We start from the raw sequence: 24,842 nt of genomic DNA on the forward strand, positions 1-24,842 counted from the left end.
AATGATCCAAATGATTCTAGTGAAGGTGTGTGGAGTTTAAAAACACAGTGGAGCACTTCCTGTATCACCACATGACATAACAAGGTGGAGTGTTTTCTGTTTGAGAGAAGGTCTCTATCATTATATATTTTAATGAATAAGAATAGATTTATACTGATCCCATGCCCAAACTGGAAAATATTAGGTTACTGTAGTGTGACAGTCTGTGATACATACTAAGCCCCGCCCCTTTCCTCTGTGACATTTGATTCACTCTAAACCCTGCTCCTTTCCTCTGTAACAGTCACGTGATTCACGCTAAGCCCCGCCCCTTTCCCCTGTGACAGCCATGTGATTCACACTAAGCCCCACCCCTTGTCTGACGACATTCACACATCCCATTTGCTCCGCTCCTCCTGTTACAGTCATGTGATTCATGAGAAGCCCCGCCCCTTTCCCTTGTGACACTGATGTGATTTACGCTAAGCCCCGCCCCATTCCCCTGTGACAGTCATGTAATTCACACTAAGCCCCGCCCCTTTCCCGTGACAGTCGTGTGATTTATGCTAATCTCCACCCCTTTCCCCTGTGACAGTCATGTGATTCACGCTAAGCCCCGCCCCTTTCCCCTGTGACAGTCGTGTGATTCACGCTAAGCCCTGCCCCTTTCCCCATGACAGTCGTGTGATTTACGCTAAGCCCCGCCCCTTTCCCCTGTGACAGTCATGTAATTCACGCTAAGCCCCGCCCCTTTCCCCGTGACAGTCGCGTGATACACGCTAAGCCCCGCCCCTTTCCTCTATGACAGTCATGTGGTTCACGCTAAGCCCCGCCCCTTTCCCCTGTGACAGTCATGTGATTCACGCTAAGCCCCGCCCCTTTCCCCGTGACAGTCGTGTGATTTATGCTAATCCCCACCCCTTTCCCCTGTGACAGTCATGTGATTCACGCTAAGCCCCGCCCCTTTCCTCTATGACAGTCGTGTGATTCACGCTAAGCCCCGCCCCTTTCCCCTGTGACAGCCATGTGATTCACACTAAGCCCCACCCCTTGTCTGACGACATTCACACATCCCATTTGCTCCGCCCCTGGTGTTACAGTCATGCGAAGCCCTGCCCCTTTTCTCCTACGATTCATGGTAAGCCCCTTTTCATGTATGATCCACACTAAAGCCTGTCCCAATTCGCCAAATGTACTCTTCAAAGTGCAGTTTGAAGGTTCCGGTCGAGAATCTGCCCTCCTCAGTGTAGCCGCCATCTTGCTTAAGTGGGACAGGCCCACACCACGGACCGCACGTCCACCGCTGTCTTTGAGCATACGATACGTACATTACGTACGTTATTTTTAATGATTTATTATTTATTAGAAGAAAAGTCAAGATGTCGTCACAGCCGTTTCTTTTTTTTTTTTTTTTTGATTGAATATCAATAGGCAAATATAACGTTCGAGGTGACTCAATTGTAGCTACTTCATAACTTTAACAAAATATACCTTGTGAAAACGTAATAACAGAGACAGAGAAAAGAGTATCATTTTGACATTCATAGTCTATAAACCAGAGAACACTGATTAGTTGTACATATAGTGGGACATTGCAGTTTAACATTCGGTATTTTGGCCAGTGGCTACACCACTTTAATAACAGTAGAGGGCGCTGTTTCCCTTCTATGCCGTGCCAGTTCTTTCCATCTTATTATTGTGAGGGATTTTCTAATATTGCAGCAAAACTAATCAAACTAATATCTTGATTTACTAAAACGAAGGTAAATGACACGTGCCCACCAGGGGGCGCAGACGTATGGAATGTACCGGAACTCTTCATGACTGTTTTATATATATATATATATATATATATATATATATATATATATATATATATATATATATATATATATATATATATATATATATATATATATAATATATATTATATTATATATATAAAATATAATATATAATTATATATATAATTTTATATATATATATAATATATATATATATATATATATATATATATATATATATATATATATATATATATATATATAATATAATATATATATATATATATATATATAATATAATATATATTATCCAAATACAACTCCAGAGTGTAAATGTGAACAAAACAGCTATAACATTCTTTAAAGCTCTGAAAATTCCATTTTGCAGAATAGCTCTTACAATCTATACAATTTACCTTGGTATACAACTTATTAAAAAGGTTAATAATGCACATCATAATATCAAATACAGGTGATGTACTGTCTATCTGTTCTCTGTGCTCTTTTACTGTATATAAACCAGTTTAGCCGTTGCCACAGCAACCTTGGTCTCCTCTAGCCCCGCCCCCTGCTGTATTACAAATTGTTTTGAGACAAACTTGGCGCAACAAATGTCTCAAAACTCGCGAAAGCGTAATTTTCAGATTTGTACTTGTGAAATTACAAATTTGTAAGCGTAAAACGTTCTTTATAAAATGATATTTGTAAGTAAAAAACAAAATTTGTAAGTGTAAAAAATATGTTTTTTATTTATCAGTGTACAAATCAACATTTACAGATTCAAACTTTTTGGAACAATTGTACCTTCATAGAGCTCAGTCAAAAAATCTGCAGGGTTTGTGTGTTAAACATGTGTGAATGAAACAAAACACAACTCCAGGTCTGTTTGTGATGAGGAAACAACGTTAGAGAAAATATCCTAGTATGGGCCTTTAAATTAGCGCCATAATCAAAATGACAGATAATATATGTTTTGATGTGCATCTGAAACACAGTTTGCATCTACACTTCTATTTTTAAATATTCAGAAACAATAATTTTTGGTGCAAATTTTAAATAAGGAATTCAAAAAGAAATTGTATGTATCCTGCGTCCTACTGTTTAAAAGAGGCACTACACTCACATCTGAGCCTGTGTCCAAAGCCTGAACCTGCAGATAGAGACACAGACAGGCCTCGTGTGAAAGAACCATGTGACTGTTCAGATCAGAGAGAGTGGCATTTTAGGTTTAAACCAACTGGATTTCAGCATTTAATCTGGCAACCCAAATGAGAGAGTCATAAGAGGCTCATTCTGCGTTCTGATTGGATAATCATCTTAAACCAAAACAGATAATTAACATTCTTGTACAACAACTTGTCCAATGTTTTTGTGATGAAAACTAAATCAGTGTTAGAATAGTTATCTGTAAAAGTTATACTGGATTTGAACATGTTTACCTCAGATCTGACACATTTAGGTCATATTTATGCAATTTAAAATCAAAACCGTACACAGTTATTATCTTATACAGTTCCTTTAATTATGAACAACTGAATCTCTGTGTTGACCCCGGACCTGCCTAAATAATGAGAGAAGGCACACATTAAACTGAACTAGTTTAATTAAAAAATAAAACAGATTTTGCAGACACAGAAATGACAATGTACATTTGTAAACAATAGAAAATTATTATACACATTTTGGGAACACAATAAAACAGAAAGAGTTCATTTTGTCAGTTCAAAAGTAGTGTTATTTCAATGATGCGCCCGATACAAAGGGACTTACAGTAAAAGCGAAATGCATGCCGTTTGTGCGGGAATCGCTCAGAAAATACTACAAAATCTTACACAAATTTCCAATTGGAGATTTGAAAAAGACTTGGAGCAGTTTCGTCATATAATCCCAAATGAAAATGTCAGTTTGATCAGATATACATATATGTTAGGTTGTGTTCACGTTCACGCTCAAAAAACTGATTTGTTTATTTACACTGACAGAGAAGACGATGATCTTTGTGCCAGTTTTTGTTTCATGTGGATAGGCCCAGTTATTACAGCGATATTAACCATAAACTAGGTCAACACATCTGTGATCTGACACGGCAAACTCCACCTGAGAGTTCTAACCCGCCTCCAGCTCAGGTTACACTACGAGCATCACACAAACACAACCTAGTCTTCAGTCAGTCAGTGCGGTTTGCCTTTTTACAACTTAAATATACACAATTACACATGTATTTTGATTAATAAAATGCTATGGTTTTTCAACATTTTTGTACCATTTTTACATTTAAAGGGCCTGTACCTGTACCTTAAGTTATGCTTGTCAAGATAAATGCTCTTTACATCATGCATTATGTAGTAAAAACAGCTAAAAAAGAAAAAAAAGAGAGAAAGACTGTATTCTATCCTTTTGTTGGTTTAGTAGGGAGCAGGCACTTAGCAATACTGTCAATCAAATGTGTTGCTAACGCTAGTGGGAGCGACCTCGGGGAAAGAAAGAACCTGATTTGTCTGTTATTCATGTTCATATCTTGATTTACGGATGAAATAGCAGGATCATGTAAAGCGGGTTAAGTCGGAAAGAGGTGCCACAGTTTTTCAATAGAAAGTGAACTGGAGCCAAGATCGATGGAGCGGGAAGCGCGTCCATGCTCACTTCCTGTTCGGAACGCAGAGGCCAGCGGATTAGCCATGTCCATTTATTTATACAGTCTATGGTTATGGTGCAATATAACAGCGGCAGAAAGGACTAAGTGGGCGGGGCTAAAAGTTCAAACTAAAACATCTTCCTGGCTCATGGTTTGAAATCAGGTACAGGCCTTTTAAACAATTAGCAGCAGACTTAGCCACCCCACATGCGCCACAATTTTGGTCGACATAAATCCACACAAGCTTTCAAAATCAAGCTCTTAACGTGTAAAAATAAGGTCACACTCATTTAAAGTCACTTTTTCATAATAATAGTAATGCTTGGTTAATGCTATACTAATGCTAAGTCTATGGAGTGGATACATGTCCATGTGCTAACACTACACAGAGGTTTATTCAAGTACTACAGCTATTTTGTGATCATTTCAACAGGATTTTAAAGACAGACTATGGAACTTTTCTGGTGTCTCCATGGAAATGCTACTGCTTTTGCTAGATTGTTTCACAGTATGGCATTAACGATCTCCAAAAAGACAAGCAAATAATGTTATCTGGTCAACTTACAGGTCAGATCTGTGGAGAGGTGACACTGAGAATGCATGTATTTCAAGGTATTTTGGCAATTAAAAAAACAACTAATCAAAGATCCTGGGTTTCCACCTCAAAAACAAACCTGGAGTTGTGTTTTGTTTCATTCACACATGTTTGAGTAACACCGAAAAGTGAAGCATATTCAATGAGGCTAAAACAATAGCTGTAACTTCTAATTTCTGCCCGATAAATTAGAAATAAATTAGCAAAAATTATTCTAATAAAAGTGAAAAACAAACATAGCTCCAGGTTTGTTTGTGATGAGGAAACAGCATTATAAAAGATCAGAAAATAGTGGAATATGGGCCCTTTAAACAAGTTCAAGATGGATACGTTCAGCACCATACTGTGGAACATTTCACCCTAAGCAATAACAACTCCTCCAGAAAAGTTACACAATGCAACTTTAATGTATTTAGGAGCACTGACCTGTTTAGCCCTTATGTTTACACCCTTTGCACTGTTTATGATGATGACCAGTGAACACATTACATTCACATTATAAATACAGAGCTTCTTCAGTGAAAAGACATGGACGTAAATTGAGATCTTTTTAAAGCTACACTGCGTAACTTTTTTGGTGGAGGGTCTACCGTTTGCTTGTCTCCATAAATATATTATTACTTTACCTGGAATGTTCCACTCTTGGCATTAAACATATCCATTATCAGCATTGTAGCATTTTTATGGCTCAAAAATAGCTCAGAATATGCATAATCTTACAGTGAACAGGCTTGCCTCTCCACAGATCGGATTTGTAACTGCTTGTCCCCACACAAGACAGGTTTAATGCCATACTGTGGAACATTCTAGGCAAAGCAATGTGAGCTAGACCCTCCACCAGCTTTAAAGCGGAACTGGCAATGAGGCTGAAGTTGTTGTTTTTGTTCATTTGTCTGTTTGATTTGCTTGTTTAAGTTTGTCTCTCTCAACTCCAGAGCTCACAACGCTCACCTCCACCTCATGACATCATCAGGTGGTAATCCAAAAGTGCTCTTCTTCTTTAAAGTCCATTCAGGTGGTCAGTGGGGCCTAAGACGCAGAACGGCAGCCACATGTCTGCCAACCTGCCCCACTACAGAGTTTGGGAGTCTTTAGGTTGGTTGTTTTTTTTTCACTGTGTTCAAAAACTCCTAATTTTAAAAAGGTGCATTAAGTAACTTTCCTGCTTTAAAAACAAACCGCAATCTTGCATTTAGTCTATAAAAACATTATATTTTTATTGGTGGAAAAAAAAAAAACGTTTAAAAAAAAATGCTTTTTACTGTGAGCTGGATCGCCTCACCGCAGATCTGACCTGGAACTTGTCCTGGTGGCGTCCGTTACTCACCTCTATGGAAAAAGTTAAGTTGAGCACCATACTGTGAGCCATTCGATGCAAAGCAATAACTTCTCCGTGGAGACAAGCAGGTGACGGACCAACACACAGAAAAGTTCCATAGTGCACCTTTAATTTAACTGTTGTTTTTTTTTTTAAGTTCACCATGGAAATGATCAATACGCGGAGGCAGCCATTTTGAAGGAGAGTGATGCTAGGACATTACGTTTGTTATGATATGAAGTTCTCTCTCTCCGGTTACTATTTATGTCACTTTAAGACTAATTCTCCCATTTTGGACATTTAAAGGTCCATATTACACAAAATGGACTCTTTTGAGCTTTAAGTCATGTTCTAACGCTGTTACCTCCTCAAAAACAGACCTGAAGTTGTGTTTGAGTAACACTTTATTATTAGTCCGTTTACATCTCCAAAGCTTAAAATGCTCTGCTCCACCTTGTGATGTCATGAAGTGGTAGTTTTCGAGTTAACAGCTCCTTTTCACCTTCTGTTCAGTAGGGATAGGCAATTACAGGACTGAAATGATCCAAATATTTCTAATGAAGGTGTATGGAGCACTGAAATATTTGAGAATGAAACAAAACACAACTCCAGGTCCATTTGTGATGAGGAAACATTAGAACAGATCAGAGAATAGTGTAATACTGGCCCTTTTATATCCATTATGTTCGTTCTTTGCATTTTGTAGCTGCAGTGGACAATTTTTCACTCAAATGGATACATTTTTTTGGTAGAATGACATCTTTTCGTAATAAAAAAAAAAAAAAAAAATCAGGGAGATTGAGAGTCAAATGCATGAACTCACTGCTGCAGCGCCCCCTGGTGTAGCCAAGACAAAAACACAGCCTTAGGAACAGGCTTAGCGGACTCAGAGTTCCTGAAGTTTGAGGTTTTTTAAAGACAGGAATATTTAGTTTAGAGGTGAAAAGGAGGAAATCGAGGAGTGACGATGGGGTCACGATGGGGTCACGGTGGGGTCACGCTGGGGTCAGGAGTGTTCAGGATTCAAGTTCAAAATGGAGGAGGCATCCATAGTTGTGATCACTGTCTGTAATATGCTTCAATAGAGCTGCTCATATTAAAATAGTAGTTTTTCAGTGCCAAATTCTCCTGTCTCTCTCTTCTTCCATCCCTCCATTTCTTATCCCCCTGTTTTTCCTCCAACCCCTCCTCTCTTACGCACCATCCCTCTCTCCCATTCTCCCCTCTCCTCCTTTCTTCTCTCTGACCCCGTCTATATCCAACGCCCCTCCTTTCTCGCCCTCCCCTTTCTCCCAATCTCTCCTTCCCTCCCATTTCTCAGCGTTAAAGAAAATACTGCACATCACATCAGGTTTGTGAAGTTGTAGTATATTGTCTTGTATCATGCTTTTGTATATTACGGAAAACTGCTGTGTGGGAGCGTGGGTGACGTAGGCTTGTGGATGGAGTCTTGTACAAGCTCGTACTGCTATCCGTAAGGAGGGTTCAAATGGAGAGAGAGATCGCTAGATTACTCAAACATGCATGGATGAGATCTAAAACCTCTTCAGGCATGTTTTTGATGAGGGAACTACAATATAACATGGTAGAAAGCTCTAAAAAGTCGATTTTACATAATGCCCTCTGTTTAAACTCTTATATTCGTAGCACTGTCTCTTCCTCCCCTCTTTCTCTCCTCTTCCTCTCACAGACTAAAGCTTCTATGATGAGTCTTGCTGAACTCTTGTTTCCGTATATCACTGGCCCTGTCTCTCCTCTCCTCCTCCCTCCCTTTCTCCCCCTCCCTCTCCTCCCCCGTCATGCTGCTCACGTCGCTCAGGTCGCCCAGGTGGTCCACAGAGTCGTATCGCTCCAAGTCGGAGGCGATGGTCTGGAGGCTGAACACAGAGACCGAGTCGGAGCCGCAGCGCTCTCTCTCCCTCTCCCTGTACCTCTCCACCAGCTCCATCGCAGACACCACGTCCAGCTGGAGGAAAAGAGGGACACGGAGGGAAGGTGAAGCATCAAAAACAGAAGAAGTGGATGCATATCTCCACCAACAACTGTTATCTCTGTTATACATATGACATATCACAATCTAACTGAAATCACAACTTAACTGGAGTTACCATGTATTCAACGTCAACAGTGCCCTAAAATAAAGTCCCAAGTAATTTTTAAACAATTTTCAGGAAAAAAAGGTGTGATAATTTATTTCATGCAAAGTTTATTATAATAGATGAGAAATTATATACTATCTAGGGATCGACATGTGTATTTTTTTCATGGCTGATGCTGACACCGATTGTTTAGAACCCAGAGCAACCGATGGTCGATAAGCCGATATTTAGGGCCAATATGTTGGGCCGATTTTGATGGTTTTCCCCAAATTCTGTCATTTTAATTTGCTACAAACTCCCCCACAGCCCCTTTTTCACCACAGGCCTTTCAGAAAGCTGTGTGTCACGTTTAGTGCAGTTATGCATATGCACTGAAGCGTTCAAATAAAGCTTTGTGTTTGTGTATCGACACTTTAGGCAGCAGGTCGGCCGAAACTAAATATTGACCTGTGCTGGAAATTTAAAATATATGGGTTTATCTCTAATACTGACACAAAGACACGAAATGACTTCAGAATGACTATTTTCTGAACATGACCTTCTTAAACAGGACTCGGGCCATAGAAACATGGCCTATGTCACACAAAAGGACTTGGGCCACTGTTTTAGCAGTGATACTGTAGCAAATGTGGCCACTTCAATAAAATGGCCTAAGTGTCTCTCTTGACATTCTTGACTCGCTGAGCTCTCATTCATGCAAAAAAATTATTTATACAAAAAAACGATGTGTGGCATTATTTTAGGAGGGTGTCCATATTGTAATTTAGCATAAATCAGTATTATTTTTCTACGTAAATGGTATAGCTTCCAAAACTACTTGCTGTGTACTACTTATATCATAACTCTAACCCTATGTTTCTGAGTGGTACCTGGTCGGCCCCTCCGCAGGCGCCCCTCTCCCTCCCTCCGTTCTCTCCACTCGCCTCTGCTCCCACGGGGGGACTCCTCAGGCTGGGGCAGGTCACTCTGGTGCCTCTCTGAGCGTGGATCTCCTCACTGATCTGCTCCAGGTTCCTCAGAGCCACAGAGTAACGTGTCTTCACTTTAGACACAGCCTCCTCTAACTGCAGCACCGTCGTCTTGTGTTCCTGAAAGAGGAGAATCCAATCATCCATGAACTAGAGTTTAAAGCACCACATTTTTTTTGAGAATGATCTTGAGCTGTATCTTTCACAAGTATAAGACCCATAGACTAGTATACACACATGGACCACTATGAACCTACTGGACACAGATATAACACACATGGGAATAGAAAAGAAAGTACTACTATTTAATGTAGTGAAAATGACATTCTATTGTCTAAAGAAAAGGTGTTTTGTATCATCATCGTGGTATCAGAATCGGGATTGAGTATCAAGTGTATTCCTTCTACTCAAGCAGACGTAAAAGTATAACTATGTCCAAAAAGTAAAAAGAACAATTTTATGAAAACGTTTCTCGAGTACCGTAAATTTCAGACTATAAGCTGATATTTTTTCCCCACGTTTTGAACCCTGCGGCTTATACAGTGGTGCAGCTGAAGAAAGATTATGTACTGAAGAATACACTAGTTTGGTGACAGTTAAATAATTGTCATTTTGCGCATCATGGACACACCCTCATCATGAAAACACACGAAGAAATGCACAGATGATGCAACCTTTAAGTTAAAGGCAATGGGTCTGGGATCAAAGAAGGAAATAGAGCCACTGTACGTAAGCTTGGCATTAATGAACTGATGGTGCGACGTTGGAGGCAGCAGCAGGAAAAACTTAGTCAATGTAAAAAGACGACAAAAGTTTTCAGAGGAAATATTTCATTTTCTAAACCTGCAGGCATGTTCATCCTGTGTTGATGACGTGTTGGTGCCGATTTTCAGGCACAGTTTGAAAAAAAAGTGTCTTAATTTAAAACTAAAATTAAAAAACTCTGTGTACCGTCTTTCTGTATATGTTCAAAATGTATTTTCTTTTAAAATTTAGCTGGTCCGGCCTATATTCAGTCCGGTACATGTAAGTATTCAACTCTGCCCCCCATAGTTAAATTTTTCCCCCATAAAAATAAAAAAGTGTTATAGAACAGTAATGTTGCAGTTATTTGCATTAGGCTGACCTCCAGGATGTGGTTGAACTGAGCCTTGAGTTCAAAGTACGGTTTGGATTTGATGATGGCTTTTTTGAGGGACTTTTGCAGCGTCTGGACCCGAGCCTCTGCCTCCTGACAGGCTTTAGTCACTCTCATGTGCTCCCTCTCACTGCGGAGCCGCTCCTCCTCTGCCTCGTTCACCTGCCAACAGAGAAAAACATTTAAAGCCACAGTATGTCACTTTTTTGGTGTCTTCCCTGATGGAGTGGCTGATTTATCTAGTTTAAACAGTTTTTGGTTCATTTTTGTGGTTGTTTTTATCTCTGGTTGAGTACCTTCCCCGTGGCGTGGTTGAGCATCTCCTGCCAGGTTGGGTCGAGCGTATTCTTCCCGTCGGCCATCAGTCCCTGTTCAGCCACATAAACCATCTCACGCGCTGCTGTGTGCATCGACACGGCTCGCTCAAAACGAAGAGCGGCCTTCTGGGTCTCCTGCTGCGCCTGAGGAGAGAGAGGAGAGAGATGAGAGAGAGAAGAGAGAGGAGAGAGGACAAACAGAGGACAGAGAGGTGAGAGAGAGGAGAAACAGAGGACAGAGAGATGAGAGAGAGGAGAAACAGAGGACAGAGAGATGAGAGAGGGGAAACAGAGGACAGAGAGAGGACAAACAGAGGACAGAGAGATGAGAGAGAGGAGAAACAGAGGACAGAGAGATGAGAGAGGGGAAACAGAGGACAGAGAGAGGAGAAACAGGACAGAGAGATGAGAGAGAGGAGAAACAGAGGACAGACAGAGGAGAGAGAGGAGAAACAGAGGACAGAGAGATGAGAAACAGGACAGAGAGATGAGAGAGAGGAGAAACAGGACAGAGAGATGAGAGAGGAGAGAGATGAGAAACAGGACAGACAGAGGAGAGAGAGGAGAAACAGAGGACAGAGAGATGAGAGAGAGGAGAAACAGAGGACAGAGAGATGAGAGAGGAGAAACAGAGGAGAGAGATATGAGAGAGAGGAAAAACAGAAGAGCGAGAGAGGAGAGAGAGGAGAAAGGAGAGAGCGAAGAAGGGGGGAGAGAGAATAGAAAGAGAGGAGAGAGAGATGAGAGAGGAGAAAGGAGAGAGAGAAGAGACAGGGGAGAGAGAGATGAGACAGGAGAGAGAGAGCAAGAGAGAGATGAATGACAGACGAGAGAAAGAAGAGTGAGATAGGAGAGATGAGAGAGAAACAGAGGAGAGAGATGAGAAAGAGAAGAGCGAGAGGGGAGAGAGATGAGAGAGGAGAGAGGGAAGAGACAGGGGAGAGAGAGATGAGAGAGAGGAGAGACAGAAGAGGGAGAGGAGAGAGAGGAGATGAGAAAGAGGAGAAAGGAGAGAGAGAAGGGAGAGAGGAGAGAGATGAGAGGGAGAGGGGAGAGACAGAGGAGACAATAGAAAGAGAGGAGAGAGGAGAGAGAGGAGGTGGGGGGGGAGGGGAGAGAGAGAAGAGAAAGAGAGGAGAGAGGAACAACAGAGAAGAGAGAGAGGGGAGAAGAGAGGAGAAGAGAAAGAGAGGAGAGAGAGAGGAGACACAGGGAGAGGGGAGAGAGAGGAGACAGAGAAGAGAGAGGCGAGGAAAGAGGGGAGAGAGAGAGGAGAGAGAAAAAAGAGAAAAGAGGAGAGAGAGGGAACATACACCAGTGTTTTCCATTATGAAGGAGGCTATGGTGGCCCCCTCCACCATAAATCTCCCTCATAGTCTAAAAATCACCTGGACTAAAAGTGCTCATTGTTTTGTCCTAAATGTGTTATCCTCAAATAAACTTTCAGATGGTGGCTTTAATTAGAAAACCTTACACTGGAATACTGTCGAGCAAAGAAATATTCATCTCTGTCCTAAATACATTCATAATGAGGACTTCATATTAAAGAGGTATTACACATTATAGGGTATTAACTATAAAACAATATATTAACCCCCTCCCCGAACCGCCACCTTAACGTGGTGGAGGGGTTTGAGCACCCGAATGATCCTGGGAGCTATGTTGTCGGGGGCTTCATGCCCCTGGTAGGGTCACCCATGGCAAACAGGTCCTGGGAGACGGGTCTGACTAAGAGCGGTTCAGAAGCCCATCATGGAGAGTAAAAGATCAAGGCCAGTTATGTCGCCCGGACTGGCGTTACCGGGGCCCCACCCTGGAGCCAGGCCTGGGGTGGGTGCTCGGCAGCGAGCGCCTGGTGGCCGGGCCTTTCCCCACGGGGCCCGGTCGGGCCCAGCCCGAAGAAACGACGTGGGGCCGTCCTCCCGTGGACCCACCACCTGCGGGAGGAGCCATGAGGGGCGGGTGCGGAGAGATCCGGGTAGCAGTCGAAGGCGGGGACCTCGACGACCGGATCTCCGGACATGGAGACTAGCTCTGGGGACATGGAATGTCACCTCGCTGGGGGGGAAGGAGCCTGAGCTTGTGCGGGAGGTTGAGCGTTACCGGCTAGATATAGTCGGCCTCACCTCCACGCACAGCTTGGGCTCTGGAACCCATCTTCTTGAGAGGGGTTGGACTCTCCATTTCTCTGGCGTTGCCCGCGGGGAGCGGCGGCGAGCTGGTGTGGGCTTGCTCATTGCCCCACAGCTCAGCCGCTGCGTGTTGGGGTTCACTCCGGTGAACGAGAGGGTCACGTCCCTGCGCCTTCGGGTCGGGGACAGGTCTCTCACTGTTGTGTCGGCCTACGGGCCAAACAGCAGTGCAGAGTACCCGGCCTTCTTGGAGTCCCTGGGAGGGGTACTAGACAGTGCACCAACCGGGGACTCCGTTGTTCTCCTGGGGGACTTCAACGCCCATGTGGGTAACGACAGTGACACTTGGAGGGGCGTGATTGGGAGGAATGGCCTCCCCGATCTGAACCCGAGCGGTGTTTTGTTATTGGACTTCTGTGCTAGTCACAGCTTGTCCATAACAAACACCATGTTCGAGCACAAGGGTGTCCATCGGTGCACATGGCACCAGGACACTCTAGGTCGGAGGTCGATGATCGACTTTGTTGTCGTGTCATCTGACCTCCGACCGCGTGTCTTGGACACTCGGGTGAAGAGAGGGGCTGAGCTGTCAACTGATCACCACCTGGTGGTGAGTTGGATCCGCTGGCGGAGGAGGAAGCCGGACAGACCTGGCAGGCCCAAGCGTATTGTGAGGGTCTGCTGGGAACGTCTGGTGGAGCCCTCTGTCAGGGGGGTCTTCAACTCCCACCTCCGGGAGAGCTTCTCCCTGATCCCGGGGGAGGTTGGAGACATGGACTCCAAGTGGGCCATGTTCTCCACCTCTATTGTTGATGCGGCTGCTCATAGCTGTGGTCGTAAGGTCTGTGGTGCTTGTCGCGGCGGCAATCCCCGAACCCGGTGGTGGACACCGGAAGTAAGGGATGCCGTCAAGCTGAAGAAGGAGTCCTATCGAGCCTTGTTGGCTCGTGGGACTCCTGAGGCAGCTGATGAGTACCGGCAGGCCAAGCGTGCCGCGGCTCGGGCAGTCACAGAGGCAAAAACTCGGGGTTGGGAGGAGTTCGGGGAGGCCATGGAGGAGGACTATCGGACGGCCTCAAAGAGATTCTGGCAAACCGTCCGACGCCTCAGGAGGGGAAAGCAGTGCTTCACCAACACTGTTTACAGTGCGGGTGGAGAGCTGCTGACCTCGACTGGGGATGTTGTCGGGCGGTGGAAGGAATACTTTGAGGATCTCCTCAATCCCACTGTCACGTCTTCCGAGGAGGAAGCAGAAACTGGGGACCCAGAGGCGGACTCGTCCATCACCCTGGCTGAAGTCACTGAGGTGGTTGGCAAGCTCCTCGGTGGCAAGGCTCCGGGGGTGGATGAGATCCGTCCTGAGTACCTCAAGTCTCTGGATGTTGTGGGACTGTCTTGGCTGACACGTCTCTGCAACATCGCGTGGCGGTCGGGGACAGTACCTGTGGAATGGCAGACCGGGGTGGTGGTCCCTCTGTATAAAAAGGGGGACCGGAGGGTGTGTTCCAATTACAGGGGAATCACACTCCTCAGCCTTCCCGGTAAGGTCTATTCCAGGGTGCTGGAGAGGAGAATCCGACCGATAGTCGAACCTCGGATTCAGGAGGAGCAGTGTGGTTTTCGTCCTGGTCGTGGAACACTGGACCAGCTCTACACTCTCCATCGGGTCCTCGAGGGCTCATGGGAGTATGCCCAACCAGTCCACATGTGTTTTGTGGATCTGGAGAAGGCATTCGACCGTGTCCCTCGTGGTGTCCTTTGGGGGGTGCTCTGGGAGTATGGGGTCCGGGGCTCTTTGCTAAGGGCTGTCCGGTCCCTGTATGACCGGAGCAGGAGCTGTGTTCGCATTGCCGGCAGTAAGTCAGACCTGTTCCCAGTGCATGTTGGAATCCGCCAGGGCTGCCCTTTGTCACCGGTTCTGTTCATTATATTTATGGACAGAATTTCTAGGCGCAGCCAGGGGCCGGAGGGGGCCTGGTTTGGGAACCACAGGATTTCATCTCTGCTGTTTGCAGATGATGTTGTCCTGATGGCTTCTTCGAGCCAGGACCTGCAGCAGGCACTGGGGCGGTTTGCAGCCGAGTGTGAAGCGGCTGGGATGAGAATCAGCTCCTCCAAATCTGAGGCCATGGTTCTCGACCGGAAAAAGGTGGTTTGCTCTCTCCGGGTGGGTGGTGAGTCTCTGCCCCAAGTGGAGGAGTTCAAGTATCTCGGGGTCTTGTTCACGAGTGAGGGAAGGATGGAGCGTGAGATTGACAGGCGGATCGGTGCAGCGTCTGCAGTGATGCGGTCGCTGTATCGGTCCGTTGTGGTAAAGAAGGACTCCTCCCGTTGAGAGGAACCAGCTGAGGTGGCTCGGGCATCTGCTCAGGATGCCTCCTGGACGCCTCCCTAGGGAGGTGTTCTGGGCATGTCCCACCGGGAGGAGGCCCCGGGGAAGACCCAGGACACGCTGGAGGGACTATGTCTCTCGGCTGGCCTGGGAACGCCTTGGGGTCCCACCGGAGGAGCTGGAGGACGTGTCCGGGGTGAGGGAAGTCTGGGAGTCCCTGCTTAGACTGCTGCCCCCGCGACCCGGCCCCGGATAAGCGGAAGAAAATGGATGGATGGATGGACAATATATTAACACGTTTAATAAGTTTAAGTTTAGTTTCTCACCTCCCTTTGCTCCTCACTCTAAGTCACACAGAGAGCTATCACAACACAATCAGTGTGTATCCCACCAGTGAGTCAACTGCACATCACATCACTGTATTGTGATTTTAATGTCTTTATTATTCTGTAAAGTATCTTGAATTACTTTGTGTATGAGTTGTGCTGTACAAATTAACTTGCCTCACAGCTAATTGTAAGAAGGGAATTTAACATGGTAGAAAGCTCCAAAAAGTCGATTTTGCATAACACCTCCTCTTTAACGCTCTGTCGTGTACCTCTTTGGCGAGTCTGCGGGCCTCGTAGTACGGCCGTGCCTTCTCGATACACGAGCCCAGCTGAGAGCTCTGAGCGTTGAGTTTCCGGGCAGATTCCGTGAGGATCTTCCTGTAGTTGGAGCGCGCATCCTGGAGAAAGGAACGTGGAGGATTAGATTAACGTAAGTGTAACACTTTAATGGACTGAACCACTGTCTCCTGCCTTCAGACCACGGCTCCATTTGAACTGCTCTCACTCGGAAACAAGAGATTATCGATCAGAGCACAGTCATCAAATATTCACCATCAGAGCCAGAGCAGAAGAAGAGGAGCAGGTTCCATGACAGAAACCTGAGACTAAAAGTGATTTTACAAGTCAATCATTTATCATTGTACTACAAGTGTCACCCAATAGAATGGTTTGTTATTAGGGAAACAGGATGGACATTCAGTGATACTGGGGCATGTGTCATATTGAAAATAGTAGAGATCGGCCGATATCAGGTTTGTCATGGTCGATGCCGACATTGTTTACAATAATGAGCAACGTATGGCCGATCAGCTCTGCTGTGATTTTTGAGCTGATATTTTGGGCACATTTTTGTTTTATTTTTTCCAAATTATGTAATTTAAATTGACTACAAACTTCCCTCAAGCCCCTTTTTATACCACAGAGGGAGAGAGAGAGAGAGAGCGAGCTGTGTAGCCACGTTTTGTGCAGCTAGCTCTTCATATTAAAGTGTTAATATAAAGTGTTAATATAAAGCTTCGAGTGTATTTTGTAATAAGGTAATCCACCAAAACAAAACATCAGCCTGTGTTGAAGATTTAAGGCTGATAGCCCATATGCTTAAAAAAGAAAACGATATATCAGTCTGTTTCTAGAAAATACCCTGATAAAATGACATTGTGTCCTTTGGCAAGACATCTTCCAACTTGCCTAGTATGAAGGGGCTCGGTTTAGACCACAGCAGAAGCTTTCTACCACAGAATGTGAGGTGAATAAACAATGCCCAAAATTATGAAGGTTGTAAATAAAAGTCACTGTTATTATTGTCACGCTCAGAATCACTTTCCTGGTTAAATCAAATATCCATCCATTTTTTCCCTCTTTATCTCGGGCCTGGTCAAGGAGGCAGCAGACTTAACAAAAAATATATTTGGGGAAAAATTGGTCCATGAAGTGTTATTAGATTGGTTTGAATATGATATAATAATATAATAAATGCTGTGTCAGATGAGCTCTACAGTGGAGGTGTGGGAGATTACACTGATGTAACATTAAATAAAAGAATACATTGGTCTACTGTGGTGCTTTTCCACAAACCTAAAGCCGCTTTATAATGTTACTAGAATTGTAGTTCCTCCTCTGTTTAATGACGTCAGTTTAATCCTAAATAAACTCACGTCCAGCTGCAGCTCCAGTTTGTTGATCTCAGCACTGGCCTCGTTCAGCTGCTCCAGCTCGTCCTGACACACAAACAGACACAAAGAGCTCAAGTTTAGAGACACAGAGAGGAGAGAGAATGCTACTGAAAGAGAAACAGGAGGACACAGGACAGTAGGGTAGTCAAAAGTATCAAAAATCAGATACTAAAACTATATCCAAACTACAACTGTGTAATCTCTCAGTCCAGCAGGTCTGATCTATAGTAAAAGAAAAAAATCAAATGTGTCAACTGGACAAAGAGTTGTAGGAGTGACGATGTTTTGCTGCTCATCCAAGCTCATCAGTTCAGATAAAACTAGATACAATGTTATAATGTAGTTTCCTCATCTCAAACAGACCTGGAGTTGTGTTTTGTTTCATTCGCAAATGTTTAACACACAAACCCTGCAGATTTAGGCTTTAGTTCTTCTCTCAAACAGAAAACACAATAACACAACAACAATGTATTTATATAAATCAGATTAAACTGAATCATGAGTTTAAAGTTTGACTTTTTACAGATAAAGACTAAAAAATCCCAACTCTTCAGGTCACTCTCTCACTCCTCCACTAATACACATTTTGGCTGACTGATGGTGTGTTCACACCACACTGTCAAATACGCATTGGACGCCTCTGGTTGGACGCCCCTGGTTGTACGCCTCTGGTTGGACGCCTCTGGTCTGGTTGGACGCTTGAATCTTTTGAGTCATTCGCTTCATTCACACGTTAAAGACGCTCGAGTTTGGGAATCGGGTTGCATGAGTAAATTTACTCTGTACGCTCTGTACGTGCACAGAGGGCAGAATATTAATTTTCAGTGTACTTAAATGTATCAGCTGTATCAGAGCAATCAATGATTACAGGAGTCATATAACACTTTCTAGAGGGTGAAGTTGACTACGTCATCTACTTTTACTTGCCGGGATGTACTGATTCAGAAGTGACAAAATTTGATTCATTGTATATAGGGATTTTTTTGTACAATACCCCAAGAAGAAATTACAATTTCACAATGAAACAGACCCACAGGACACATATTTACGTAAATGATATGAGAAAACAATGTTATATAGACCATACATCACTACTAAAACTTGGTCCCCTATTGGTTGACGCGACGAGAATAGATGCAGAAAGTTCATTCATGCATCAACCCTTGATTCGCAGTATTGCGGCACTTAATTCACTTCATCAAGGCGATTGATTCGCTCGAAATGTGGGAATCTCGTTGTAAACGATGAAGACCAGGTTGAGAGAGTGGCTTTAGTGTCTTTATTACATAAAACCCATGACTAGCCGAGGCTAGCTGGTGCGTCCAGCATAATTAAACTGCCACTATCCATGATCTATTGGGTTTGTAGCTGAGGCCTTGCAGCACGTCAAAAGCCAAAAGTTCAGCTTTTTCAACTATGCCGTCCTATACTTCAACGGTCTGTCCAATGCGTGAGAGCTCAAGACGCTACATATTAAAGCGGTGAAAATGCGCCACCAAAACACAGGGCGGCCTAAATGTGCATCCACCAAAGACTTTGCATGTAAACTTCACGCCCTTGTCGCCCCGGTGTGAATGCATCATGAGACTCCATACACTCATCTAAAGGATTATTAGGAACAACCGTTCAATTTCTCCTTAATGCAATTATCTAATCAACCAATCACATGGCAGTTGCTTCAGTGCATTTAGGGGTGTGGTCCTGGTCAAGACAATCTCCTGAACTCCAATGGGCCGAGTGATTCAAGCTGATAGAAGAGCAACGGTGACTGAAATAACCACTCGTTACAACCGAGGAATGCAGCAAAGCATTTGTGAAGCTACAACACGCACAACCTTGAGGCGGATGGGCTACAACAGCAGAAGACCCCACCGGGTACCACTCATCTCCACTACAAATAGGAAAAAGAGGCTACAATTTGCACAAGCTCACCAAAATTGGACAATTGAAGACTGGAAAAATGTTGCCTGGTCTGATGAGTCTTGATTTCTGTTGAGACATTCAAATGGTAGAGTCAGAATTTGGCGTAAACAGAATGAGAACATGGATCCATCATGCCTTGTTACCACTGTGTAGGCTGGTGGTGGTGGTGTAATGGTGTGGGGGATGTTTTCTTGGCACACTTTAGGTCCCTTAGTGCCAATTGGGCATTGTTTAAATGCCATGGGCTACCTGAACATTGTTTCTGACCATGTCCATCCCTTCATGACCACCATGTACCCATCCTCTGATGGCTACTTCCAGCAGGATAATGCACCATGTCATAAAGCTCCAATCATTTCAAATTGGTTTCTTGAACATGACATGAGTTCACTGAACTACAATGGCCCCCACAGTCACCAGATCTCAACCCAATAGAGCAGGGGTCGGCAACTTCGCTTGGCTTCGGGCCAATTTTTTTCAGCGCCCACAGGTGGCGGGCCAGATGGTAAAGGTATTGGCTTACATATATTTATAAATACATAAATATGAATTACATGCATTTTAACTCACCTAAAACAGCCAATTAAAAAAATCCTCGGGCAAAAGCTTTTGCTCCTTTTATTATGGTTTTGGTAAGAATTATGCCTTTGTTGAACATGGTAATATGGATACTAAAGGCGCACAGTATTGGGTAGAGCTATGAAAAACTTTTCACTTTAAGGTTTTACCTCATTTATTCAGGTCTTTGTCTCATGATATTAATTGAAACTAATACTTTTGTGGTTAAAATGTGCGGATTTAAACAAGGATAAAATCTTTCTAAGACGGTTACTTGAACCAGGAAGCTGTGTAATTATTGCTTATCGTCAAATCTCTCCATCAAAATTCTTTTCTCACGCTGTCTTCTTGTGACCATCACTGCGATTTAGCTCTGCCTCGAAGGTTAAACTACGACAGGCTTTTAGTCGTGCGTAATACCGCACTAACGGCTTCCTTACTCCGCATTTGGTGCCGTAATGACCTGCACCTTTACGCACCACTGTGGGAGAGCTGTAGGACTTGGATGATGCCAAGTGCAGCAAGGATCGTGATAAAATCACAACGTAAATGAAAAATGTTTAAAATTGACATGGCTAAGTGGATTTATGTTGTGTCAAACATGAGCAAAGGTCGGGAACAATAAAACCTGACATGCGGACAAAAAGCAAGTCCCCACCCCGGTTAAAAGAAATCTTCAAACTGAGTATTTTGACAGTTTTGTGATTAAGTGATTTATTTTAATAAAATGGGGAATTTTGAATAACTAACCACAGAAGTGCAAGAAGGCTATAGTGTAACTGGTGCACATTCCTTGAGCTGCGCGCAGTCTGCACACTTGCCTCATCAGATGTCCAAAAACAGTTAGCCACGATTTTGACTGGTGAAGGTGTATGTACACACCAGTTCATTGTTTGCTTTTAATGTTGTGTTACATGCACATCATGGGCAGTGGAATGCCCGTAGCAGTGCCCACATAACTTGGTATTTGTCGTAACGGTGGGTGTAGCGGACCAAAGGATGCAGACTCGGGGAATATTTACAGTATTTATTAAAGAAGTGACAAATGGTGCAGTTCGAGGATTGATCCGGCGGTGAGCAGGAGGTGAGGCACGGACCAGGATCCAGGAGCGGAACGTGGAGCGCAGCGGAGATGACGATGCGGGCAGCACCAGGGCAGGACGCAGAGTGCTAACCAGGGTCCGGGGTCGCGGAATGCAGAGATAAAACAGACAGTACCAGGGCTGGGAAGCAGGGTGGAAGCAGGGTCGGAGCTGAGCCGGGAGCGCTGGAGCTGAGACGGTCCAGCAAGCTGGGTGGAGACGCACATACGATCCGGCACCGAACGGGATGAGGCTGAAACGAAGATGAACCGGCACTGAACAGGGTGTAGAAACGCAGATGATCTCGCCCTGAGGGTCTGGTCCTGCCTCCTCTTATACACAGCAGGTGGTGGAGATCGCGCTGATGAGCTGCAGGTGCGCGCAGGAGGAGCCAGGAGCTCAGCCCAGCTCGGCAGGTGAGGGAGGGAACGAGCAGGACAGGAGGAAAAACGTGGAGCAGACGGAGCGGATCATGACAGTATTAAAGAATCAATGCCGGAAGAAAGTCCAAAATCCTCTGGCGGGCCAAAATAAATTGGCAAAGGGCCAACATTTTCCCGCGGGCCGGACGTTGCCGACCACTGCAATAGAGCATCTTTGGGATGTGGTGGAACGGGAGCGTCGTGCCCTGGATGTGCATCCCACAAATCTCCATGAACTGCAAGATGCTCCTATCAATATGGGCCAACATTTCTAAAGAATGAATCAGCGCCTTGTTGAATCAATGCCACATAGAATTAAGGCAGTTCTGAAGGCGAAAGGGGGTCAAACACTGTATTAGCATGGTGTTCCTAATAATCCTTCAGGTGAGTGTAGAGCAATTCATCGACTAAACAACTAAGACTACAGTCTTAGTATCATAAAACAATATAAATGAAGTATAAAGTGCAGTTATACACTTTTTATGATATTATTAACCTGCTGACTACTGCACTAAGGCACTACTGCACTCCTTTACTACTGCACTCCTTTACTACTGCACTCCTTTACTATTGCACTAAGGCACTACTGCACTCCTTTACTACTGCACTAAGGCACTACTGCACTCCTTTACTACTGCACTCCTTTACTATTGCACTAAGGCACTACTGCACTCCTTTACTACTGCACTAAGGCACTACTGCACTCCTTTACTACTGCACTAAGGCACTACTGCACTCCTTTACTACTGCACTAAGGCACTATTGCACTACTGCATTACAACTGCGCTAAAGCTGAATCTACTGCAGTGCAAAAAGGTGAATTGTATTCTGATAAAGGACGGTGTGGACAGGAAATTCCAGTGCATTATGCTATTCTGCATAGACCTGTCACAATAACATATTTTTAAGTTCGATATATCACACAAATAAATATAGACGATAAAGAATATTATTCAAATTAATTTATGCCACTGACACAAAAAACCCAAGAGCAGATTTAAACCACAAAAAACTATACTAAATCTACAAAACTGTAAAAAAAAACAAAAAAAAAACAAGACAAAACATGAGCTGTAATGGATAAACAGCAGAATGAACCACTTTAGTCATTAGGTTACATCTGTAATGAGTCACAGAAGTTATTAATTTAACTTTTTATGGCTTAAATCTGATCATACAGCCAAAATTCCCTGTAGTGCAAAGAAAATGTAGCTCTACTACAGAAAGGAATGAGAAAAGTGCATATGATAAATGTTAAGTAAAAAATATAGTTCATTTTTCATATATTCAAAATAGTCTTTCATAATAGTCTTTTGACAGGCCTCATTTTCATACCATCCTTCCATTTCTCTAAATGAAAGTACAGAGCATCTAGTATTCACATCCACAGAACACTAAACCTTATTTAAGTCTCATGTTACAGAGGCACCAGATGATTACACGGCACCAAAAGCCTTCACTCCAGAGGGGGCGAAACTGCAACATGTCTCTGGACTAATATTACTTATGGTGTTTTAGTAGACCTGTCATGATAACATATTTTCTCGCTACAGAGAAATACTGCGATAAACGATAATACTGAAACAAGTTTATGCTAAGAATTAAATAATGCAAGATAATCCCCGTAAACCATTTTTAAATAGTTTCATTAAAAGACATGAGCTACAACAAATAAACAGCAGAATGTACCAATAGTTTTCCATAAAATAACTTATTCACCTCTCCACAGCTTATGGTATTCCAATAAAAAAATACCACAAATCCCCACACTTTGGCAAAGAAAAAGTACTAACGATAAATATTGAGGCCCCAAATATATTGTTCCAACTTTCATAAACTGAACGATAAGTCGATATAGTAATTATTGTGATGAGCCTAGTGTTTATTGACTTAAAAATGTCCTCCTGTTTTTAACCCATCCTTTCACAACTGCACTACCCAGAGACACCTCTCCATTTTGTGCCTGGAATCGCCTCCTGGCTGAAGGATTGTCTTACTGATGCAAGTATTCAGTTAAGATTATATTACTAGTAGGTACATAGCAGCCATTGTACTTTCTCCTTGGACAGGCTGCACAGTTTGTCCTGATAACAACAGATAAAACTAAAAACAAGTAGATTTAAAGGCACACAACATTCACATGATAAAGAATACAATAACAGAATGTGTTTTCTGATCTATAAGGTTATAATATCAGCAGGTATGCTTATTCAAACTGCATATTGTTTCTGCCTGCCATTTGGACTTAACATGAAACATTTTTAAAGAGCTCATATTAGCTTTGGAGATGTAGACAGACTAATAATAGGTGTTACTCCAACATGTGTGAATGAAACAAAACACAACTCCAAGTCTGTTTGTGATGAGGTAACAGCATTATAACAAGGCTTAAAGCTCACAAGGGTCTATTTTGTATAATACCTTTAGGGATGCATGGACGTTCACTGTACATTCGCTGTCACTGCTTAGGGTCTTATTTACTACATTGTGTTTAACCAGTAGTGCTGCATTGTCATCAGTCATTTACTAGATTGATAACAAAACCAGCTCAAGGTCTGAAGGGGGCAGGGGCCTTAGAACTGATTTACTGCAGTAATCAACCTTACATATAAATTAAAATGCAATGTTAATGTATCATCTTTAGATATCCTACGTATTCCCCCATCTCCCCCAGACCCAGAGCCCGGGGGCAGGTGCACATGAAACCCGAGCTGAGTGAAGCAATGCGGGGGTCAAACCTGGATCCTCGGGTCCAGCTCCTCCTCGTACGGACTCTGCACTCTCTCCCCGGGACTTTTCACTTTGGAGCGGTCATCCTCTTCTTTTATCCCCGCTTCTGTTGATGTTTCGCCGGTTTCAGCCCCTTTCCCTTCCTCCGGGTTTCCAACGGGGCTCGCTTCCCTCCACTCGCCGGTGTCAGACTCCCCTGACCCGGCGGGGCTCTCACGCTGGTCCCCCGGCTCCATCCGCGGCTTCAACACAACGCTATCTATAAACTTCACAAAACTGCTCAAAATTCTTCCAAAACTGTTCCCGGTTAGCCACGACTAAAACGATTCAGTAAAAGCAAAAAGTAAAACTGATCAGCACTAGGAATATTTATATTTGAACCAAAAACGTCAATATTAGCCTAGCATGCTAATAGAGAAACAAATGAGCTCTTATTGATGAAATCCAGAGTGAGATTTCAATATTAAACAAACGGAATAATAGTTTAATAAGTGTCCTAGCGTGAGGGGTCCATCATAATGTCCTTTTCGGTGCGTGTCCCCTGAATTCTTCATATTTTGAGTTAGCCAGGCTCGGCTAGCTCACTGCTTCAGTCACAACATCTTGAATCGAATGAAGTAAACAGAAAGTGCAGAGTGTTTCAGACGGAACGCGAACCGGGTTTGGGCCTTCTCAGCTGCCGTCAAAATAATAACATTTACAAATATTTCACTTCATTAGGTTTTTTGTTAAAGTTTGTTTTTCTAGCAGTAAACATAATTACATAAACTGAATTAAACTCAAATGTGAACTTTGCAAGAATACATTAGGCTGTGTAAAATAACTCAA

General features: G+C 43.6%; 2 protein-coding genes across 2 annotated transcripts in view; one reads left to right on the forward strand and one right to left on the reverse strand.

The window, feature by feature from the left end:
- Window positions 1-24,842, forward strand: part of tspan13a (tetraspanin 13a) — a 260,320-nt gene that overhangs the window by 177,097 nt on the left and 58,381 nt on the right. The gene's annotated exons all lie outside the window — the stretch shown is intronic.
- On the reverse strand, window positions 7,996-24,599 carry sh3bp5la (SH3-binding domain protein 5-like, a). The gene is made up of 7 exons (XM_033980750.2): window positions 24,023-24,599; window positions 17,282-17,344; window positions 15,896-16,024; window positions 10,813-10,977; window positions 10,505-10,678; window positions 9,280-9,498; window positions 7,996-8,277 (listed from the first exon to the last, which is right to left on the reverse strand). Exons 1-7 carry the CDS (start codon window positions 24,248-24,250, stop codon window positions 7,996-7,998), a joined length of 1,260 nt encoding a protein of 419 aa, XP_033836641.1. The 5' UTR covers window positions 24,251-24,599.

Source organism: Periophthalmus magnuspinnatus, chromosome 16 (assembly GCF_009829125.3).
Source record: "Periophthalmus magnuspinnatus isolate fPerMag1 chromosome 16, fPerMag1.2.pri, whole genome shotgun sequence".
Lineage (NCBI taxonomy): Eukaryota > Metazoa > Chordata > Actinopteri > Gobiiformes > Gobiidae > Periophthalmus > Periophthalmus magnuspinnatus.

What these genes read in the sequence shown, in the direction of transcription:
- sh3bp5la (XM_033980750.2), bottom strand. Translation starts at nt 24,250, where the DNA reads ATGGAGCCGGGGGACCAGCGTGAGAGCCCCGCCGGGTCAGGGGAGTCT. An exon ending in TCAACCACGCCACGGGGAAG is followed by an intron (nt 10,679 to 10,812) that starts GTACTCAACCAG and finishes CTCTGTTGGCAG; the next exon opens with GTGAACGAGGCAGAGGAGGA. An exon ending in AGTTCAACCACATCCTGGAG is followed by an intron (nt 9,499 to 10,504) that starts GTCAGCCTAATG and finishes CTCCTCTTTCAG; the next exon opens with GAACACAAGACGACGGTGCT.